At 39.8% G+C, this 24,516-nt stretch overlaps 1 protein-coding gene across 2 annotated transcripts in view; it reads left to right on the top strand.

Moving 5' to 3' along the window:
* Positions 1-24,516, top strand: part of PLEKHG2 (pleckstrin homology and RhoGEF domain containing G2) — a 138,791-nt gene that overhangs the window by 101,863 nt on the left and 12,412 nt on the right. For both annotated transcript variants that reach the window (XM_089679795.1, XM_089679796.1), the window contains 8 exons: positions 2,275-2,457; positions 5,706-5,798; positions 6,915-7,001; positions 11,217-11,250; positions 14,509-14,598; positions 19,134-19,235; positions 22,859-22,897; positions 24,426-24,442. In XM_089679795.1, the coding sequence (XP_089535921.1) occupies positions 2,275-2,457; positions 5,706-5,798; positions 6,915-7,001; positions 11,217-11,250; positions 14,509-14,598; positions 19,134-19,235; positions 22,859-22,897; positions 24,426-24,442 (645 nt within the window). The remainder of the gene's footprint in view (positions 1-2,274; positions 2,458-5,705; positions 5,799-6,914; positions 7,002-11,216; positions 11,251-14,508; positions 14,599-19,133; positions 19,236-22,858; positions 22,898-24,425; positions 24,443-24,516) is intronic.

Genomic DNA, 24,516 nt, shown 5'->3' with positions numbered 1-24,516 from the left:
TGCCATGCTGATGGACTCATACCCATTCATACCCAAAAAGACTGAGTGCTGTAATAAAATCAAAAGGTGATTCAAAAAGTATTAGTTTAAGGGTGTGCACACTTATGCAACCATATTATTTTAGTTTTTTAAATTTTTACTTCCCTCCACCTAAAAGATTTCAGTTTGTTGTTCAACTGAGTTGTACAGTTTATAGGTTACATTAAAGATGGAAAAAGTTCTGAAATGATTTATCTTTGTCTAATTTTTTTACATCACAGAAACCTGACATTTTAACAGGGGTGTTTAGACTTTTTTTATCCACCGTACAGTGGTCTCAAAACAGGTGTCCCCACTGGAAAATTTCCTGTTATCGCTTGTTTGGGCACATCTCTAAAGTTTTGGATTTCCCCTAACTTTTTCATAACCACAATTGTCAGTACAAATAAACTTGAGAGGGTCTAACCCTTTCAGCCTGTATCCAAAATTAGATTACATCACATCTCCTCTGGACAAACAAAAACTAAAGAGGACGAGGATGGGACCCTGTTTTAACCATTGACTTAATTATGTGTTTCCTGTCCCGGTGGGAGGAGCCTCTGTCTCTCATGTTGTCCTGTAAGACAGCTGCAGAAAAAAAAGTTTTGTCCATGGATAAACTTTAATGGTCACTTGGTCTTTTGATCGGGAGAGTATAACTGCCAACAAAACCATTGAAATGAAATGCAACTTTATATATAACCTATTAATTTAAATCAGAAGATAGACCAACAGCCTACTATATTAGTTTACTTCAGAGTAGAAGAAGCATTTGAACCCATTTTTTTTTTTTTCGTATTGATGTTTGCATCTTCGTTTTGGAAATTTTCCATGTCCTAATGTCTCAATGACAGTAAATAAAAGCTGTAGTAAACAGTTTAAGAAAAAAAAAAACTCATCCCACTTGTAGGTTTCAGCCATAATGTGCTAGTACTATGCTAGCATATTATGTCAGACTTACCTATAAAACAGATCCATCCAGCAGCATGCTGTCACTACTGACAGGGATTCCATCTTCACTGAGTCTTCAATCCAGGTACGCGGGCTGCAGCCGTTTGAATGGGCGTGCCGTGATGATGACACTTCATGCCTGCGGTAGCCACAGTTGTAGTACAGCACTCTCAATGGTAAGCATACTTGAGTGTACCATCCATTAAGAGTGCCGTGTGCATTCGCCAGTGATTTAACCGGCTACTACACATTAGAATATCTCATAAACAGGGCACGTTTAGGAGATCTTCATTGTACCTCCAGGTAAGCCTTATTATAGGCTTACCTGGAGGTACAAGATAAGCCAGCTGAGCGTAAAAAAAAAACATATGAAACAGAGAGCAAAAAAGTGAGCGCTTAAGATGGACAAGCAGCTGAAACACACAGGACAACCAAAAAATCCTCACATGAAAATACAATATAAAGTGCAGCGCTAAAATTATAAATGTGACATAAAAAAAATATATAAAAAAAGTCCCAATAAAGGTGACCTCGGGTAACAATGCACACTGACCAGAAGTGCACATAAATAGTGCAATGTAGCAAAGATGGAGTTCAGAAAGTAGTCATCAGCATGAAGAGGGTAGATGTATTCCCTTGATCAAAGAAGATCCACACGGTGAAGACAAAAACGGGGCAGAATGGATCCACTAGACAGCAAAAAGGAATCACAGCTCCACCAAAGAAAGCCACCACTCCTCCACTGCACATCAACGATATCTAGGAAGAAATGCTCCCCACAAGGGATCAAGAAAAAATGCCCATAGTGAAGTATAGTTGAAACTGGTTTATTGGGATAAGGCAGGATGCATCCAGTAAAATAGCAAAGTGAAATGGCACACGGCTAGCATACATGAAAGCTAGCTTATATAAAACGAAACAGGACTAACCGTCCTGTCAGATGTAGTGGCCGCCGGAGCTCCACAATGCTCCGAAGGCGTGACGTCAAGGCGTGCGCAGGCTTAAAGCTAGCAGATAATAACCCAGAAAGTGGTTACACAGACTTGTTATTTTGAAATGTATGCTTCAAAACAGGAAAGCCAAAAGGGCAGCTAAAAATACTGAAGTTGCTGATTTTCACTCATGTTTACTTAGTCTACTACAGTTTACGCATCATGTCTGTGATTCCAATATAATTTTGCTTTGATTCATAACACTGCGATCTTGAGTCGCAAGGGATAACCTTGCATTAAAGAATGGAACTAGCTGTTATCTCGCCTCTTTTATGGCGCCATGTCCTTACAGTATCCCCTCTGATCTCTCCAGGAAATCCAAAGCAAGCTGGTGAACTGGCAGGGTCCAGACTTGAGCGGATTTGGAGAGCTTGTTCTGGAAGGGACATTCCGAGTGCAACGCGTCAAGAAAGAAAGAGCCTTTTTCTTGTTTAGCAAAATGTTGCTGATCACCAAGAAAAGAATGGACCTTTACATCTATAAAATTCATATCTTTGTAAGTCATGTTGTCCTGTGAAGGCTACACTTTTTCCTTTATTTTTATTTTGTTTTGCTATTGTTTCTAGTGTTTTGCAATGTTATTAGAATATTTGCATTTCTCTTTTATATGACTTCGATGCAAGGTACCAGTAACTTCCAATTGTTCCTCTCTGTACTCCTTTACTTTCTTTTTCTTAATAAAATTTGGATGAGGCAACTGGCATATAATGCATCCCTAATAACTCCCCCTTAACATAGGTGATAAGAAGAGGACAGCTTTTTACCCCCATGACACTGCAAATGAACAGGTACAACTTGTATCTCGGCATTCAGCATGTATCACCCCACACTCACAATCTGCAGAGGTTGATAGGGCTACTAAGATCCTTAAGCTTGCCATACATGTGTAGATTTTTGGCTGAGAATAGTCGTACAAAAATTCTTTGCACATTCAAAAATTGAATGCACATTGAAAATTGTCTTTTGCTTTTATCATTCGATTTGAAAATGAATGTAATTTCTGATTGATAATCACATACACTGGCCGTAAATTTGTTTGTTCAAGAAAAGGTTTTCCTTCCTTCCCCTTTGAATTTTTCTGTCACGGCTGTCGAAAACAAACATCAATTTGACCCCACCAATGATTAGAAAATCAAACAAATATTCTACATATGTATTGCCAGCCTTAGCTCCCTTCTGAGCCATGCTGTGTTTAGACTGTGCTAGGAACCAAAGAGGAGGAGCTTCAACTTAATGACCAGCCAATTCTAAACTGGCTTTGGTGGTTACGTCGATCTGCACTTCTCACAGTCCACACAGTGATCTTTCACATAGAGGGAAAATGATGACTACAGTAAGTAAAACATTTTTTCTACAGTCCTTTTTCAGACATGGATGGGGCCCCTTCCTGCCCCAGGCCCCATAACAGCTGCTTGTGCTGCTATAGGTGTAGTTACACAGTTGTACTGAAGGATGAACATGTATAAACAGGTGCCTTAAATGAAATGCCAATTTTTTGCCATTACTTTTCTTAAAAAATTTCAGAAAGGGTTATCATAGTGAACCCCTAATATAGAAAAACTATTTTAAACAAAATTTTTTTTTCATTTAAAAATCACAGGAAAAAAGTAAAAGCAGTAATGTTCCTCATGGCAACCTATTAAAGGATAAGTTCACCTTTTCACCAAAAATAATAAATGCACATTTTTTTGCAGGGAAAAAAATGCACATTTATTATTTTTGGTTGCAGGAGCCTCTAAAGCATTACACCAGCGATCATGGGTGCCATGCAGGTCTCCTGCAGACCTGTCAGTATATCTGCTTGCCCATACGTCAGTAGTTTATTAAGAACTACAAGCCGATCGTTTATTAATTTATAGAATACTGTGAATGAATGACCCGGCCATGTGGGCAGGGCCCCGCACGGTCGCACTGTTTTTAAAAAGTGATAGCTTGTACAAGGAACTTTTCCCCGTACTTTGTCACAGGGAGGGGGGATCGGGCAGCGGCTGCAGCATTGGGAACATGTTACATATTCCACCATAAAAATGGGTGGAACATGTAACATGATCCCAACGGTGAACTTATCTTTTAACTACTGTACCTGTTTTTATAGTTAATTTATTCTAATTTATAGCAGACACCAGCGCAATCAAATTAAACCCATGATAACAAAAAAACTAGAAACTCACACATGAATCAAACCAGAAATACCAGTACTTACCATTGATTTTATTGGTTGTCTCAAACAAAAGTGTATTAATAGCTATAACAGACCAGGGTTAGAACCAAATATGTTGTTCTTTTCTGGTTCCCTCTTCACTTGATTTTTGTCACTGTCTGCCCCAATGCACTATGTTGGGTACACACTATAAATTTCAGGTCGCTGTACGAACACAAGCAATGTTAGTAGAGCAATCTCCCCCGCCGCACTATTGTGTTCTGACAGAGGGACAGCCCTCCTGCCGGAACACACTGATCAATGCTATCACCCATTGGCTGGGAGTGCTAATTGGATGCCGATCGGCTGCTGGTTTTACAGTCTGGCCATTCAACAGAAGCCTGACGTTAGGCCAGCTTCTGTCAGACAGGCTGCTGTACACACTGGCCGAATATTGCCCGGTTTCTGTTGAACCGGCCGATATTCAGCCATTGTGTACAAGCTTTAACGAAGGAACACCATATTAAGTTAGTAGTGAGGTGTACAGCTGAAAGTTCAAATGATTGAGATAGTCCCTTTCCTTTATTCATAAGTAAAGACTGGTACCTTTCCCTCTTGTGTACACCTTCCCTTTATGTTATGGGGTTAGATATGTTGGAGTGTTCTGAAGTCTAGTAAGAAGTACTCACTGCTTGGGATTATAGATAAGCTTTGTTGCAGATCTACGCCACTACACCCTGTGGTTCCTACCTGTAGTCATGTCCGTATAGGTACCAGGGAGTTGACACACTTGAAAGTGTCAGTTTACTGAGGCAGTCAGAGAGCTGCAACAAAGCAGAGTTTTCAAGGATAAGTTTACCTTTTCTAACATGCTACAACTAATTCAGTTTATAACATGTAACATGTCAGTGCTGCCGCTGCCCCCTGCACCCCCCCCCCCAATCCCCGCTGCGACAGCAGACCTGGGATCTTCTCCCCATGCCTGCTGCCACAATTAAAAAAATCAGTGCAATCTCAGCCCGCCTGGCCCGGCCGTGTCACTTAGTATTCTGTGAATGGGAAACTACAATTATCGACAGCCTTTGCAGTTGTCGGGTTGTGGCCCTCAATGAACTACCACAGCGCTGTTGGGCACTGTGGTAGTTCATTGAAGTTTCTTGTTAGTGTGTAACTGACTGCTCATGTGACGTACAAGCAGACAGCTTGCACACGGAGTCTGCAAGACCCAAGCATAGCTCCTGTAACCTGCTGATCGTGGGTGCAATGCTATAGACAGGCTCCCAATAAAAAAAAAAATGCACATTTTTTTACCTGCAAAAAATGTGCATTTATTATTTTTTTCTTTTAAAGGTGAACTTATCCTTTGAGAATGGGTTTATTTCCAGTAGAAGAGCTCAAATATATACAAAGGTTTATTAGTAACATATTATCTCTAAATCTGACTAAGGTAACCCATAAAATTTGGAAAATTCAAGTGAATACAAAATCTTTAAAAATATATTTTGTACATATGAAGAAACTTTTTCACCAGTGATGGAGGTCAAAGAAAACCTTGATGATTTTCATATCAAATTAGTTGCCTGTTGTCTTTTCTCTTTCTCCAGTGCTGTAGTCTGGCCCTGACAGAGCATCTGAAGGATAGTTTAAGCTTCCGAGTCTCAGACTTGACCATCCCGAAGCACCAGCAAACCATCCAGGTCAGTGATAACTGATATTTTTGGGGCTTGAACTACATGAGGATTACCCTTGTCAAGATAAGACATTTCAACTAATGAGGTTAAAGAGTATCTATAACCAAAACTGGTTTTAAATAGCGTGGGAAAGGGTTAGAACCACTATTAAGATGCTGTCTGTGTCATTGTGGGGGAAATTCACTCTCTCTGTATGCCCTAATTTCTGCTGTCACTGGGAAAGAAAGGGAGAAAAATGTCAACATTTTGAGTTGTAACCAAAACTGATATAGGGGGGAGATCATCCAGTGGGGGACTTATTCCTTTGACAGCTAAAAGATTACCCTTAATTTGGAGAGATTTCCTCTCACTTCTTGTTGTGGAAAACCATTCCACAGATAGCAAAAAAACTAACATGGGTTTTTAGCCAATGGCTACTCTCTCCAAAGTACAAATAAAATGTTTTATCTCTAGCTTTACTTTAAGGCAAAGTGGACTAAAGAAACTAAAAGTCCTACAGGATGTGCAATCAGTTTCTTTCCTTTCCATTAGTCTGCTTGATGGGCCTTGGTAAAGACCTGGCCCCTACAGTAGCGGAGCATACCATGCTTGGGCTCCTCCTTTTCTACACATCACCCTTACCTAGAAAAAACCCACCTACAGTGGCATTCTGGACACTGCCAGTTAACCTTAACCTTCCATTATAAGGATACCTATTATAGTAGAGGTTGTTCCATAAAGTATGGTCTAAATGGCTAAAAGATGATTCTGCTACATTGATGCCTGATGCCTCATGAGCCTGTGATACTGTGTTATGAAGCTTAATAATTGATGGTGGGTTGGGGGTGATTGGGGTTGGGGGAACCCGGTTGGATACTATACATTTCTCCTTGTGATCATGTTCTGGTTGAGATGTGAGCCACACACACTGAATTTTATTTTTGACTTTTGTTTTTTTTAATTATCTATTTGTCAGTAACCTGTTGATTTTGGGCCGGTTCCAGCCCCTGCGCAGGCATTTTGCTGTACTGCTCAAACTGCAATAAACATCCCTTATTAGGCAATTGACTATTACTATTATATGTTGTTGTTGTGAGCTCCCTTTGCTGTTTTACATGATATTTTTCCTTTTCTATTCCTCAGGCTAGAAATCAGGAGGAGAAACGACTCTGGATCTATTATATAAAGCGTCTTATTGTAGAGAACCACCCAGCATCCATCCCTCAGAAGGTAACATTTAGCTTAGGACAAAAGGGGTTTTCCGCATAAAAAGTTATTTTTTTATAGCTAAGACTGAAAAGCATTATTAAAGCTGAACTGCAAACAGCTATGAGAATCCAATTTATTAGAAACATACAAAGAGGGGTGGAGGATAGGTAGAGTTCAGCAGGCAGGGCTGATAAGGCCACTTAGGATTTCATTGCAGCGAAGGCACTCTGTTGTCAGCCTAAACAGGAAGTATGAAGCACAATAAATTTCTGGCTGATCAACAGCTACGGCATTTTAAAAGACATAAAACCTGGGGAATGTATATATCTTGCAGACATGTACTGCCTATTTTCTTTTTTGTTTTGCCCAGACATGCATATTAAATCATATCATAAACAATAATAGCAACAGGGTATTAGGATGGTCTTTGTTAAATCCAGACTGGACTGCTTAGGTATTTTTTATTATTCTGATTTTTTTTTTTAGTTTAGTTTCCCACATATAATGATCCTGGTATCCGCTGAGAGTGTCAGCAGACATTCAATTCCCACATCTCAAGGGACTTGTAAAAGTTTTTTTTGCAGGTGTGGAAAGCCTTTGCAGACAAGTGTTACCTTGGGAAAAGAATAAAAAAAACTCTTAAATGCACTCCTAAATCAATGAAAGTCTGTCCAGCTGTTTTTGATGTGAAAACAATAAAATTCACTGAGGCGAGCATGCAATCACTCGGCAAGAAGTTTTACAACTTGTTCAGTTTCTCCCATCAGAGGGAGCAAAACTACCAACCTGACAATGTTTTTTGGTGTGTTATGATGTAGCAACACATTGTTTCTCTGTATTAGACATCAATAAAAGTAAAAAAAAGTACCATTCAAAGGCCACTTTCATGACTAGACAATATTTTTTAGTTTTAGTATGCTTTCTTAAAAAAAACAAAAATATAAACTATTTCAGCTTACCAACCCTTAAAGAAGAACTCCAGGATAAGCAAAAAAAATCACCCATTAGTACACCCCCCTACACAAAACACTAAACAGTTAATAACATTTTGAAATTCCTTACCATTTAGGAGAAAAATGTAATTGGATTTTCATGACGTCATCTCTGTAATTCAGAACATAAAAGCATCTGCTCTACCAAGGTGGAGGTGCAACAGCAGGGATTTCATCATATCTTTGCCTCTCTCTCTTCAGTAAATGGAAACTAAATTTCCCATCAACCCACAGGGAATTGCAGTGAGTGTAAGCGGGTACACTAGGCCTGCACATGTTGAATGTGTCCGAGAGTCTCGGTCCGCCCACCTCTTTAGGTGGGAATAAATTACATCACAGCTTCCTGGAGAAAGAACTACAGAAGGGATGTTCCAAGACCAGTGGCTGGAGGAATAGAAGGCATAGCAGCCACTTGTCTTACAAACAGGAAGCCAAAGACAATTAATAGTTTGATTTGAAAATAAATAGACTATTTCAGAGCAACTACTGAGTGAACCAGAAGATGAATGACATATTCAGCGAAGGTTGGAAATCACCGACAAGGACATGTAAAGAAGTTTTTGCCTGGAGCTCTGCTTTAAATGTGGTGGCTGCATTAGTTTTTTTTTGCTTTTTTTCCCTTTACTTTCATCTGGTGATCTGGTCAGTAACACACTTCCTGTCACTGGAGGAATGACAGAGACACCTTTGGACAGCAGCATTTTCAATCTGGAGAGAAGGTAGTGTTAGATACAATGGCAGATTTAAATGGACTTGACTAACAAAATAAAGGCAAACTCCAAACACCTTTTAAGAATTTACAGCATCAGTTTTAGATGTGTTAGCTGCACTGGTTTCTTTTTTTTCCCTTTATTTTCACCTGATGATCCTGCCAGTACATCTGATAATTCTGAACATCCTTTAACAGACCAACTGTCCAGCAAAAGTATCAGTTAGAGGGATAAGACAAACCATTTAACACTGACAAGGATGCTTCCAGTGGTCATCTTTTGTTCATTTATATTAACCTTTATCCCAAAATGGAAAAAGAAATGTTGCTGTAACTGCGTAAAAAGTGTTAGCTGAAGTTTGGCTTTAATTTGTTAGTCAAATCCATCTAAATCTGCTAGAGCATCTAAAGCTGGGTACACACAGGCCAAAAATTGTCTGGTTCAGCAGGAACTGGCCAACATTCAGTCAGTGTGTACAGCAGTCTCTCCAACAGAAGCCAGTCTAACGACTGGCTTTTGTCTAAGGGACATGCTGGAAAACCAGCATCCGATCAGCACTTGCAGCCAATGGCTGCGAGCGTTGATCAGTGTGTTCTGGTGGGTAAGGAGGGGGAGTCACCCTGTCAGAATACAGTGGCACAGTGGGGAAGATCACCGCACCAACACAACTTGTGTTAGTCAGTCTACCAGTCTTTTGTCATTCAGCCTGCTGGGTTGAAAAAAAAAAAACAACTAGCAGTGTGTACCCCACATAACGTTACCTTAACCCCAGACTGACAATGCTGCTGTTCAAAGATGGCTCTGTCACTCCTCCAATGGAGACACCCTAAGACAGTAAGTGTGTTACTGGCATGATTACCAGGTGAAAATAAAGGAAAAAAAGCTTTAAAAAGAAAATGAATGCAGCCATTACATTTACACCCTGGTCACACCAAGCCCGACTTTGAAATTGTGCGACTTACAGTGAAGGCGCACGATTTCAAAGTCAGAGGACATGCTGATTTCAGGTGCGATTTGCAAGACATCTGACACAGATGTCTATGCAAATCGCACAAAAAATATTACATGTACTATTATTATACAGTATTTATATATCTCCAATAGTTTGCTCAGCGCTGTACTACTTTAGAAATCGATGCGGCTCTGACCAAGTCGGAATTGATTTGACTGCTGTAATTGCGGACAATAGGGTGTGACTTGGCAAATGATTTGCAAGTCGCATGGTATGCAAATCGAATGCAAAGTCGCACCCAGTGCAACCGGGGTGTTAGGCCCAGTTCACACTAGCTTCAGTGCAGTTCCACTGAATGCCTTTTCTCCTATCTGGACAGTGCACATCACTGCGTTACATTGGTGTGCACTGAAAAAAAGTACAGAATGCAGCACTTATTTTCAGCGTAGCATGAAAACTACGCTGTTTGTTTAAAAAAAAGTACATCAGTGCTGCTGTCATCCAACTACACACCAACGACTGTGTTCTAATGCACCCACCAGACTGGACCAGCCCTTAATATTTATTAAGCTTAAAGTGTTTGTAAACTTCAGTCATGAAATATGAACAAAGCACATAATTCTACAGTGTGTATGTGTCTCAATCCAGAGCACTAAGTGTCATTTCTGTCTGCTGCTTCATTTCTTTGCTATCTGCATGAATCACTTCTGGCATGAATCACTTTCCTGACACCCAAAAACATGGGAAGGTTGTGAGCTGTGTGGAGGGGGTGTGTTTCTTTCCTGCAATCGGCTCTCAGAACTCTCCTCACTGAGCTCTGCAGAGTGTACCTTCAGTCCCCCCCCCCCCTTTTTTTACAGAACTCTCAGACAAGCCTATAAATTCAGCACTTTGAACGGATGTAGAGAAGACTGGAGATAGTCTCCTAGATTGTAAGCTCCCAGGATCAGGGCCCTCCTATCCCTCTTATATTGAACTGTATTGTTGCTGTATTGTCTCCCTTTATATTGTAAAGCGCTGAGCAAACTGTTGGCGCTATATAAATCCTGTATAATAATAATAGATGTTTACAACTTATGTATAATGATTTTTTTCATCTCTGTGTATCACATGAGGATAGTCCCTTCACTGGGTATATGTAAGGATTTACAACCACTTTAAATATATTACATTTTTGTTTTTGGGTTTAATACTGCTTTACCTTGACAATTCTAAGACTAATCTGCATGCTGTATCTAAGTCATTCATACCCTACTTGTTAAAGTGTATCTAAAGCCCAAACATTTTTTGTCTGGTCATTTTGCCACCCATGTTCCACTGGGCAGATTTCAGTCACCTCTTGTCCCACAAACACATCAAACAGCAAAAGGAAGTCTCTCCAAAGTGAGAGAAAATCGTATTTAGGGAGGTGCCACTGTTTCAAGTGGGGGGCTTGCTGCAACAGTAAAATGCTATGTTACACCCAAAATACGGGTGTAACATGCTACAAAAGGTGAATTTATCCTTTAACATTTATAAACATAAACTATGATTATTCCAAAACCAATATGGCTTACCTTTAATTATTTTCTTCTTTTTTCAGGCTAAGCAAGTCCTGCTGGAAAACACATTCCAAAGTAAGTTGGATCTCATGAGAGAATCACAGAGCATGTCAGTTACTAAAGAATGGGGATAAGCAAATACTTTTCCACAAAATTGATTTAAAATTAGAAATTTCATTGAAACAAAGTATCAATTTTACTCACTGAATTGCCTAGGTGAAAAAAGATAAAAAAATTTTAGCTTTATTTAAAGGTTGGTTTTTTTGGGGGTATGCACTTTGAGTAGTTTAGTTTATTTTGGTGTTCTTTTCCTTTTCTTTATTGTGGATTTTATTATTATTTGTGTACTGTTTGCTTTGAGTTTTGTGTTTTTTACTTTTTTACTATCTGCACTTTTCTTTTTTTAAATAACATAATTAGGGACCTTTGTTTGAAGAACAGACCTAGGATAGTTGAAAGGAGCTTCTGTAACCCTACCCGTGCTATTTAAACCACATTTTCCTGTAAAAAAAAATATAAATTTTGCCTTCCCTATTCAAATTTTTGGAGAAACTCAAACTTTCAGTGCTGCTCATCCTTTTTAAAGATGACTGAGTGACTCAGGGTTTTGAAAAATGCGTCATGCGTCAAGGGTTTTTTCTGCCAAAATGCTGCTGCTCATGGACACACTGGCAGTGGGGTTTTTTACAGCTCTTAAAAGACCCTGCCACTAAAAATGTCTAAAAGTCTATATGTGCATGGACACATAGGATAACGTGGAAGGGCGTTTGGAAGCTGTTAAAAAAAAAAAAAAAACCAAACATGCCTAACGCCCTGTGTGCATGAGGCCCTAGGCATTTTCCCAACGCATCCCTGAAAGCACCCTGGTTGAAACTGAACATGTAGAAGAATATACAATTGCATATGTTTTTGGTACACATTAACCACTTTACACCAGGCAATATACCAGTACATCGCCTAACTTTAAGTGGTTATACCGAGATGATGCCTGCAGCTGCAACAGTTAGCTTTGAAGCTAGCGGTTCTACTGGCTGACCATAGAGCTGATCAAATACATGAAAGGCCATGATCATCTTTATGGATTAAGAAACTGGAAAGGATTTTGTCACTTCCCATTTTGCCACGTTTTGAAACCACTGGTGATTTGAAAAAAGCATTGGATCATACGGATCTTTTTATGATCTGAGAGATGTGGGGTCTAATAGACCCCATATCTCTTAGTAAAGAGAACCTGTCACTGCCTATTGTTATTGTGATAACAATAAAAGTGATAAAAAAAATGATAGTGTAAAAAAAAAAAAATGTAAAGCTCCCCCATCCCCCCATGTTTGCACGCAAAGACGAATGTACGTCTCGGCCCCGCGTCGGTACGTAAACAGCGATTGCACCACATGTGAGGTATCACCGTGAATGAATGATTGACAGCAATAATTCTAGCACCAGACCTCCTTTGTAATTCTAAAGTCGTAACCTCTAAAGGGCTTTAAAGCATCGCCATTGGTTAATAAAATGTACATAGTTTGTCGCTGTTGCACAGGCAAGCACAATTTTAAAAATTTGACATGTTTGGTATCTATTTACTCAGCGTAACATCATCTTTTATATTTTACCAAACAAATGGGTATTATTTTTTTTGTGCATTATAATTCATTAGTGGTTTTTTTTTTTTTCAAAAAAATTGTGTTTGAAGTACAGCTGCACAAATACCGTGTGACATAAAAAATTGCAACACTCACCATTTAAAAATAAATACAATAAAATATATATGTATATATATATATAATGTTTGGGGGTTTTAAGTAATTTTCTAGCAAAAATATTGATTTTTCATGTAAATTAAAAGGTAAAAAATAGGTCTGGTCTTGAAGTGGTTAACTGAACATACCTGATCTGTCTGCAGAGCCATCTCCCACTGATCCTCTGCAAAGGGCCAACATTTATTACCCAGTTCCCAACTGCTTTAAGGGGAGAATCCTCAAAAAAGGCAACCAGTAGCATGGCATAGAATCTACAAATAAAGCCCTTAGGCTACGTTCACACTAGCCTTGTGTTCAAGCGGCAGAAAGGCGTTTGGGAAGCGTTTTTACCACTTCCCAGACGCCTCGGACAATTCTGCCCATTGCAGCACATGGTCCTGTTCTAACGGGAGCAGTAGCGTCGTGGCGTGGCAAAACGGATGCCTCTGGTCCAGTCAGGAGGCGTTGAAGCCTCCTATTCTAGCCTGTGGTGCAGCTCCGCAAACGCCCGGCCGGCGTTTGTGGTGCGGTTGCGACGTGGTTGCGGGGCGTTTGCGGAGCGGTAACACCATTCAAACTTCATTATAGGCGTTTGTGGGGCGTTTTTAATGCTCGGCAAATGCCTAGCAACTGCCGCTCAACCGCGCATGCGGCGTTTGCGGAGCGTTTTCCGAGCGTTAAACGCTCCGCAAAAGCTGGACCAACGCTTGCCAAACGCTATAGGGGCGTTTGGCAAGAGTTGGTAAAACAGTCAAGTGTGAACGAGCCCTTAGAGGTCTCAGTGGTTTGCAATAAGTTAAAAAATGGTATTAATACCATCATACTGCAACTGCAGGTAGCAAAAATACATGTGTTTGGGAAGGGGAAACCTGAACTGTAGGTCAGAAAAAGAGGAACCATTTAATGTGAATTAGTAATGCTGACATGGGTCTTTTTTATTCATGTGAAGTGTGAATTGTAATGGTAGGTCCAAATGAAGTTATTAATATAAAGACAACAACACTGTGCTTCTACCTAAGAAACTTTACTGGTCTCCAAGGACAAAAGCTGAGACTGTCTTAAGTGTAATTGCAGGCATTTAAGACTATACAGTGTAATTCTTAAAGCAGAACTCCAGCCAAAGCTTTTATTTATTTTGGATAGAGTAAGGGAGGGTTATAACTATCAGATTTTTTTGCCATCCTTGTCCCACTGGGGGGAGTTTCCTTCACTTCCTGACTTACGTATATCCACAATAAGAACTGAGGGAAATCTCTGGTTGTCACCAGGGTCATCAGAACCAGTGTCACCATTGGATGATTTCCCCTCTATCCTTGTTTTGGTGACAACACAAAATTTGGGATTTTCTTTCACTTTCACTCTTGGTGATAACAGTCACCAGAACAAATAAAGAGGGTGAATTTCTCCAAAGGGGACACAAACAGCAACAAAAACCTGACCGGTGTTATAATCCCTATACTGTCTAGAGTTATACCACCAGGTTCCCAGTTTAGTCTGAGTGTTGAGGTATTCACGAGGAAAGTAGATCACTCACAGTCTGGATTGTGTATCTCTGGTGGTCTTAAATGAAAGTGATAACATGGTTTAATTGTTACAGATTCTGCAGATGTCCCAGTTACTTCAGACAGCCCTAAATCCCCCTGGATGGAGGACCTGTGGACATTTCACCGTAACAGGAGACAGTCTGGTGAGAATTATATAGGCCTAATGTAACGTATATAAGGATGCCTCTGTGTCTCCTATCTGTGTCACCTGCAGTGAGAGGTAGAAACTTTGTGTCTCATAGCTCTGTTCAATATCACCCAGCAGTGGCAGGTGCTGGCATCCTTATGTCATCTTCCAGGAAAGTCACTCACTATTAGTTCATATCGACTAAACTTCAGATACACCGATATTTTATTTGCCTTAGAGCAGGGGTGAGCAACCACTAGATCATGGCCAGGTGACTGGTAGATCATGGTCAGGGCTTGCTGACCCGCCATCCCAAAGCATCAAAGTGCAATGCAGAGGGACTACTTGTAAAGTTGGAGCTGTAGTAGGGAGCAATAGCCACATAAGTTGATGTCTCCTCTGTAGTGCAGGCTCCTATGCCCTGTCATGGCTGGTGGGTGTAGCACTTGCCAAGCATGACCCATTCAAAAGAATGAGGCTGCTCGGCAAGTGCCCAGCAACATTGTGCAGTACAGCAAACAATGGGTTAAACAGGCAGCAGTGTGTTGCTTTCTCACCACCTGCTTTAACCCCTTGGACCCCACAGGAGAATGCAGTTGCAGGGCACTTGCAGAGTGGTCCCATTTACTTGAATGGGTCTTGACGTACAGGCGGTAGCACCCACCAAAAGCCACAGGTAGTGCAATCCCTGCTGTGGCATGTGTGCACCTTTGGCTGCTGCCTCAGCCTCTAAAGGGGGTAGGGATTGGGGGCAGTAAAACCGTGATGCAACTAAGGGCTCATTCACAAGTGCAGCAGACACTGCTGCTCCTCTGCAAAGTGATCCAAGTGTGTTTGACAGGTGTAAGGAGGCAACATATCTTCTCTTCTTTTAAACACAATTGTTGTGCAGTGCACAGGTTTAAATCAGTTGTGAGGAGGTGACACTGGCCGGTGAGGAAGTGACACTGGCTGGCACTGCCTGGAGATCATTGACTTCTCCCATGTTGTTCTGGTAGATCTCCACCTCTTTAAAGTAGCCTACCCCTGCCTTAGAGGGTGTAAATCATAAAGCAACATTGATCATAAATGGTGGACCGATCCGCTAGTGTAGCAGTTTTTCAGATTTTTGGGAGTTAAAGGAGATGTATGGGGTTAGAAAAAAAAAAACAAACATACATACTTACCTGCATGCTGCAGCATTAATGTGTTGCTGCAGCTGTGTCCTGCCTCCTCTAAGTCTGAGAACTGAGCAATTGCATGATAACTGATCGCTCAGTTCTTGGTCCACTCTGAGCAGAGAGCAGTAACATTAATGTTGGGATCCTTCCAGAGACTGGAGCGACTCTGTGACGTCTGCCACCAGTGGACTTTAGCAAAGCATTAAGGCATTAAGCCATCACACAAAACATATACAATTAAAAACAACATAATGTATATAAGGTAGCTGAGTATATAGTACAAGCTTGATATAAATGTGAATTCTTTCTACTTCAAATGGTTGGAAAGAAAGGAGAAGGAATATTTCTTCAGTTGGCGTACCCGATGTATTTCAGAACAATTGTCTTTCATCAGGGGTAAGCTGAAGAAAAAGAGATGGCTAGAAAGAGCTCTATAAATACAATAGAAAGCAATGAGAATCCATATATGTACAGTCAGGTCCATAAATAATGGGACATCAACACAATTCTAACATTATTGGCTCTATACACCACCACAATGGATTTGAAATGAAATGAACAAGATGTGCTTTAACTGCAGACTGTCAGCTTTAATTTGAGGGTATTTACATCCAAATCAGGTGAACGGTGTAGGAATTACAACAGTTTGCATATGTGCCTCCCACTTGTTAAGGGACCAAAAGTAATGGGACAATTGGCTTCTCAGCTGTACCATGGCCAGGTGTGTGTTATTCCCTCATTATCCCAATTACAATGAGCAGATAAAAGGTCCAGAGTTAATTTCAAGTGTGTTATTTGCATTTGGAATCTGTTGCTGTCAACTCTCAAGATGAGATCCAAAGAGCTGTCACTATCATTAGGCTGAAAAAACAAAACAAACCCATCAGAGAGATAGCAAAAACATTAGGCGTGGCCAAAACAACTGTTTGGAACATTCTTAAAAAGAAAGAACGCAACGGTGAGCTCAGCAACACCCAAAGACCCGGTAGACCATGGAAAACAACTGTGGTGGATGACCGAAGAATTCTTACCCTGGTGAAGAAAACACCCTTCACAACAGTTGGCCAGATCAAGAACACTCTCCAGGAGGTAGGTGTATGTGTGTCAAAGTCAACAATCAAGAGAAGACTTCACCAGAGTGAATACAGAGGGTTCACCACAAGATGTAAACCATTGGTGAGCCTCAAAAACTGGAAGGCCAGATTAGAGTTTGCCAAACGACATCTAAAAAAGCCTTCACAGTTCTGGAACAACATCCTATGGACAGATGAGACCAAGATCAACTTGTACCAGAATGATGGGAAGAGAAGAGTATGGAGAAGGAAAGGAACTGCTCATGATCCTAAGCATACCACCTCATCAGTGAAGCATGGTGGTGGTAGTGTCATGGCGTGGGCATGTATGGCTGCCAATGGAACTGGTTCTCTTGTGTTTATTGATGATGTGACTGCGGACAAAAGCAGCAGGATGAATTCTGAAGTGTTTCAGGCAATATTATCTGCTCATATTCAGCCAAATGCTTCAGAACTCATTGGATGCCGCTTCACAGTGCAGATGGACAATGACCCAAAGCATCCTACAAAAGCAACCAAAGAGTTTTTTAAGGGAAAGACGTGGAATGTTAGGCAATGGCCAACTCAATCACCTGACCTGAATCCGATTGAGCATGCATTTCACTTGCTGAAGACAAAACTGAAGAGAAAATACCCCAAGAACAAGCAGGAACTGAAGACAGTTGCAGTAGAGGCCTGGCAGAGCATCACCAGGGATGAAACCCAGCGTCTGGTGATGTCTGTGCGCCACACTTCAGGCTGTAATTGACTGCAAAGGATTTGCAACCAAGTATTAAAAAGTGAGTTTGATTTATGATTATTATTCTGTCCCATTACTTTTGGTCCCTTAAAAAGTGGGAGGCACATATGCAAACTGTTGTAATTCCTACACCATTCACCTGATTTGGATGTAAATACCCTCAAATTAAAGCTGACAGTCTGCAGTTAAAGCACATCTTGTTTGTTTCATTTCAAATCCATTGTGGTGGTGTATAGAGCCAAAAATGTTAGAATTGTGTTGATGTCCCAATATTTATGGACCTGACTGTATATCTAAAGCAATAGAATTACATCATCATATATAAATACATTACATAAAATCCGATTGTTGTTAATCGACTAATAGATAAAACAGAAAAACTTTTCTTAATGCCCACCAACATCACCAATCAGCATCCCATACCAGATTTTCCACGAAGGGGGTTCACCCAAGATCCCACACAGAAGTCACCCAATCACATCCATGGCCACGTCAAAAGCTAAACCCGTAGAAAAGATATATGAATAAAATTACTTATTGGGCTCAATCTCTAAACTGAAAAAATTCCAAGACTAGTTGATATCAATCTGCATCGGCTCTTCCACCTAACCAGGTCTTGTGTCAGTGAAATTTTAGGAATGGTAGGAATCCGCCTGTAGGATTGGAGTAGGTGCCAGAAAAAGTGCCTACAGGCCTAGTTTCCCCAAAGATAAATTTGGCTGTGGTAAAATAATGAAGTTGGTTATCAGTCAGAAGAAGGTGCCTTGTACCTGTTCAGATTTACACCACAGGTAGCCGTTAAAGTTACTTTTTTCTTTGGATGAAAAGTATGATTCTGAAGAATATATTAATAATTTTAGACGTGTGTGGTTCCTTTTGTTCCGAAACAAAATTCGAAAAAAAAATTTGTTATTCGGAGATTTGGATGTATCTGTATGTCTGAATTACAATAGTAACAAATTTAAACTAATCTGATGAAATTGAATTTGAAAACAAATTTGAAATGTAAATATGTTGCTTTCTTTTGCTGATTTTCTTCAAAGATTGTGTGTATTAGAATATAACCATCTTCCAAAATTCGAATTAATAAAAACCAGTATAAAACAGAATAGAATCCAAAAGAATACAGTAAAACAGAATAGAACAGAAAAGAATATAATAGATTAGAAAATAAGTGAATAAAATAGAATAGAATATAAAAGAAGAGTAAAATAGAACATAATAGAATAGACAGAGTTTAGGCGTCTTCTGAAATTTGACTTAGAAATTTGAATAGAATAAAACCAGCTATTATTCACAATGAATTTGGATTGATTCAAATTTTTTGATCCAAAGTCGAATCCGAATACTTTGAATCCATTGGAAAATTTCGAATCCGGTTGAAAATGAATAAACAAAATGAAACTAAATGGAACAAATTTTGTTATGTATGCAACTAAACAAAATTAGTAACTTAACGAATTGTAACGATACAAATTTTTTTGTTCTGCACATATCTACATAAAATACATAATAATAAAATAGACATAATAATAAAATTAGTTTGTTTTAATCTACTGGTGTGTTTTTTTTTTCTCAGAACCTCCTCAGTACATGTGTAGCCCAGGAAAAAACAAGAAATCTTTCACTCTCCAAAGTCTTGGCAGCAGCTCCCAACCAAGACGAGGCCGCAGATTGTCTGGTAAGTAGTGCGGATTGCTGGATACATAGATATAATGATTTAAGAGTAAGTCCACATATAAATAAAACCCTATGATATTATACCACATCCCCCCCGAAAATAGAAAAAGTTTAGATCTCAGATGTAGACCAATCCAGTCCTTACTTCCTACCCAAGGTCGGGCAATGGATAAAGCCATGTAAATCATTTGCACTTTATTGACTGTACATACGGGACTGAAGGTGTATAGCACAGATACAACCTAATATTATGGACCTTTGTTCTAAATATGCTCTACTGTGCTACTCACTGCTTCAGTGGAGGGCTTTTTGGTTGATTTTATCTGTTGTTATCATAACCTTCTTGGTTATAGTATCTTGTAATTTACAGTGTGTATAGGTGTACATTATTGTTTTTTTTACAGTAAACTGTCACCAGCGACCCCACCTTGTTAGTAGAGCAGGGCTTTTCCTTGTACGTGTCCTACTCATCTACATGTTATTTGCCCACTCTTCCTTGTAAAAACACTCCAAATCTGTCAGATTGTGAGGGCATCTCCTGTACACAGCCCTCTACAGATCACCCCACAGATTTTCGATCGTATTCAGGTCTGGACTCTGGCTGGGCAATTCCAAAACTTTAATCTTCTTTTGGTGAAGCCATTCCTTTGTTGATTTGGATGTATGCTTTGGGTCGTTGTCATGCTGAGAGATGAAGTTCCTCTTCATGTTCAGCTTTCTAGCAGAAGCCTGAAGGTTTTGTGCCAATATTGACTGGTATTTGGAACTATTCATAATTCCCGTTACCTTGACTAAGGCCCCAGTTCCAGCTGAAGAAAAACAGCCCCAAAGCATGATGCTGCCACCACCATGCTTCACTGTGGGTATGGTGTTCTTTTGGTGATGTGCAGTGTTGCTTTTGCACCAAACATATCTTTTGGAATTATGGTCAAAAAGTTCAACCTTGGTTTCATCATACCAAAACACATTTTCACACATGCTTTTGGTAGACTTCAGATATGTTTTTGCAAAATTTAGCCGGGCTTGGATGTTTTTCTACGTAAGAAAAGGCTTCCGTCTTGCCACTCTACCCCATAGCCCAGACCTAGGAAGAATACAGGAGATTGTTTGCACATGTATCACACAGTCAGTACTTGCCAGATATTCCTGCAGTTCCTTTAATCACATCCCCACCACCCTATAACATAAATACTGCTACATGGTGGCATGGGTGCGCAAAATTACGTATATATACGTGATTTTGTATTTCCGGGCACAGCCATCCAGAGCAGTGTGATTACAGTGAAACACACACCGCCCCCCAGTAAAACACTCCCAGCACACAGTTAACCCTTTGATCATTCCTCATGTTAACCCTTTCCTGCCAAGTGCCATTAGTACAGTGTCAGTGATTTTTTTAGCACTGATCTCTGTATTGGTGTCTCTGGGGATGTCAGTGACACCAAGTCAGTTCCCCCCCAGTGTCAGAATGTCTGCCGCAGTCCCCTTTAAGTCGCTGATGCTGCCATTATTAATAAAAATTAAAAAAATAAAATAAAATCCCAGTATACATACCGCTGTTTGTAAACGCTATAACTTTCACATAAACCAATTAATTTACACGTATTGGGATTTTTTTTTTTTTTAGCAAAGATGTCGCAGAATACATTTTGGCCTAAATGTATGACAAAATTAGATTTTTTAAATTTTTTTACTGGACATGTTCCAATAGCAAAAAGTAAAAAATATTGTTTTTTTTCTCAAAATTTTCAGTCTTTTTTTTTTTATAGCGCAGAACTAAAATACGCACAGGCGATCGAATACCACCAAAAGAAAGCTCATAAAAGGACATCATTTTTATTTGGGTGCAGCGTGGCATGACTGCTCAATTGTCAGTTAAAGTAATGCAGCGCCGTAATGCATAAAATGGCCTGGTCAGGAAGGGGGGTAAATCCTAAGGAGGGCAAGTGGTTAATGTTGCTGTAGGCCTCTTGGCAGCCTCTCAGGCCAGTTTTCTTCTCACCTTTTCATCACTTTTGGAGGGACATCAAGTTCTTGGTAATGTCACTGTTGTGCCATATTTTCTCCACTTGATGATGACTGTCTTCACTGGGATCCATGGTATATCTAATTCCTCTGAAATTCTTTTGTACCCTTCTCCTGACTGATACCTTTTAACAATGAGATCCCTCTGATGCTTTGCAAGCTCTCTGCGGACCATGGCTTTTGCTGTATGATGCGACTACGAAAATGGCAGGAAAGACCTACTAGAACAGCTGAACTTTATTTGGGGTTAATCAGAGGCACTTTAAATGATGGCAGGTGTATACTGACTCCTATTTAACATGATTTTTAATGTGATTGCTTAATTCCTGAACACAGCTACATCCCCAGTTATAAGAGGGTGTGCACACTTATGCAACCACATTATTTTAGTTTGTTATGTTTACTTCCCCTCCCTAAAAGATTTCAGCTTGTTTTTCAATTGAGTTGTACAGTTTATAGGTCACATTAAAAGGTGGAAAAAGTTCTGAAATGATTTATCTTTGTCTCATTTTTTTACATCACAGAAACCTGGCATTTTAACAGGGGTGTGTAGACCTTTTTTATCCACTGTAGCTATGTAAAACATTAAAAATAGGTGCGTACACTATTTAAAATCCAGTAATACACTATCTCACCCTGCTCTGCACATGCTCAGTTGCTCTCTATTTTTTGGCACTGTACCACAAATGTAGAGGCTGATCTGAGGACGACAGCCTAAAGATTTACTTCTGTTCTGAGGCTCTGGGCTTCAGCAAAATGGCAGCCTCCAGCAAGAAGAAACAGGAGCAATGCTGGAGGCAAATTACAGCACACACTAATTTTGGTAGCATAATTATTAATGTGGAATGTATGTTCCTTCCTAAGGAACCTTATTTTTTTTCAAGTTGTTATGGGTTAAATTTTGCTTAAAGGCTGCATCTGAGCGGAGCCATTTACAACATTTTGCACACTTTTGCGTGTACAAGCATTTTAGAATCATATTTCAAGCATTTTACACATGTAATTAAGCTTCAGGCATTTATGTTTTAGCCAACAGAAAGCACTAAAGTCAGAGACTAGTCCTTACAAGCTAAAACATGCCTGAAAAACGCCAATTTTGCAAAAACGCTTGTTTCCTCATTTTCAGGCATTCCCATTCAAGTTTATGGGGTCAACGCTTCTTCAAAATGATCTTTTGGAGTGCCAGGCATCAAGCTACAGACACTTGAGTGCTCATATGTGAACCCCCACTGAAATAAATTTGGATTTTGGATGTGGATTGTTTTGGAGCTTAGCGCTAAGAAAAACTCAGCTGTGAATGGGGCTTAACTGTGTACAAGTGTACCTGCTAGAACCAATGCTGTTTTAAAGACAGTAAATATTAATTTGATTTAGGTTTTCCTGTTTGTGCACTTTGCAGGCTGTTAACTGATAAATAAAAATTATTTACTGCACTATTTTTCAAAGCATTCTCACTTTACATCATTTTTTCACACGTGCCAAAAATTTTTGCACAACACTGTATTGCTCCATGGGGCTTCTTCAGGTGTAACATAAAATACTAGCACTGAGCACAGTCATGTTTATTATTTTCTAACTTAGTGCCCTGTCCTTTTTCAGAGCCAGCCAAAGAACTCCAGGCTCAGTTTGAACACAGTGGTAAGTAATATGGGAGCACATAGCTCTGTGAACCCATTTAGCGCTGCATACCTTTCATTGTTGTCATAGCTCTGTGAGTTTCTGTTTAGCAAATACAAATTCAGATCTATGGGAAGCTTTAGCTGGCCGCACAATAGCTGTTAAAAATTACCGAGTGCACGTTGGCTGCATTATAAATACGGTGAATGTGACCCGTAATTGGGTTTTATAAATGTTCACCAGTGGATATCTATACATATTGGAACAATAGATTATTTTGCGATACTGGCACAGGCACTGGTATCTGTCGATACAAAGGAAAGTTGGCACGGGAAAGTTGAGGAGTTAGGAATGTATCTTGTTATTAAAGGAGTTAAAAATGTGCTGGTTAGTATGAAGATTTACTGGTAGGGTTAGTGTAAGGGTAAAGGAGAAGGTTAGTAGTAGAATTACTGGGAAAGTTAGTGTAAGGGTAACTGAGAAGGTTAGTGGTAGAATTATTGGGAAGGTTAGTGTAAGGGTAACTGAGAAGCTTAGTGGTAGAATTATTGGGAGGGTTAGTGTAAGGGTAACCAAGAAGGTTAGTAGTAGAATGTCTGCCTTCATTTTGTAAAGCGCTGTGCAAACTGTTGGCACTATATAAATCCTGTATAATAATAATATTAATGATAAAAAGGGAAGGGATATATGGAGAGAGGGCAGAGGAGAAAAAAAAAGGTGTATGTGATGCAGGATGTGTCTGGCCCACTGGGAGGCCTCTTATGCAACTGCCAGATTAGCCAAAGGAATCAGTGGGTCTCGGTATGCGAGCCAGGTGCTCCAAATTTTAAGAAATTTGGCATGAGTATTAGTAAGAATACTAGTCAGTTGTTCAATAATAAAAATGCCATCCAGGTGAGATTCAACTTCTGAAAAAAGGGTAAATTGCTTCTTCCACGCTTTAGAGATTGTAAGCTTAGAGGCTAACAGAACAAAGTGGACCAATCTGAATTAGCACTTGGTAATGTTCAGGGGGTTTAAAATGCAGGAGAGCCAGCCAAGGGTCCTTAGTAAGTAGTGTTCCAAGTAGTATATGGTGCAGTGAAAAGACCCAGGACCAAAAACGGCCCAACATAGAGCAGGTCCACCAAATATGAATGACATCACCAGGATAATATGGGCTAGTCTAGAAGGGACCATGTACCATCATCACTTTATTAGCGGATTCCAGAGTGGTAACATTAATAATGCAGGAAGCAGTGGAGGAAGCAGCGGTTTGCCAGTCCAGAGTAGACCTGTAAGCCTTCAAATCTTCCTCCCACCGAATCAGAACACCAGGGATTTCACACAAAGAAAGCAATACAAAAAGTACAGGATACTTTTTAATAAAAGTACAAGGTACAGCAGGCACATATCAGGAATATGAAATGTTGGGTTTACATATTCTTTAATGTATCCTATACGAGAATCTTAATCATACTGCATTTATTCCTGAAAACCTATAAAAATTGCACTAGGGTATTAAACAGCAATTAGCTATTTTAACAGTCTGCTTATCTGTTTCTTTTAGGTTTGTCACAGATGAAGGTTAGTATATGTTTTGTTTTGGGGTTTTTTTTTTACTGGAAAGTAGTGTATCAAATAACACGTTTTAAAAAAAG

The sequence above is a fragment of the Staurois parvus genome, unplaced genomic scaffold (assembly GCF_062004578.1).
Source record: "Staurois parvus isolate SC_StPar_1 unplaced genomic scaffold, SC_StPar_1.0 ptg000232l, whole genome shotgun sequence".
Classification (NCBI taxonomy): Eukaryota; Metazoa; Chordata; class Amphibia; order Anura; family Ranidae; genus Staurois; species Staurois parvus.
Note: the sequence above shows the minus strand (reverse complement) of the source record. Positions and strands in the feature narration are given on the sequence as shown.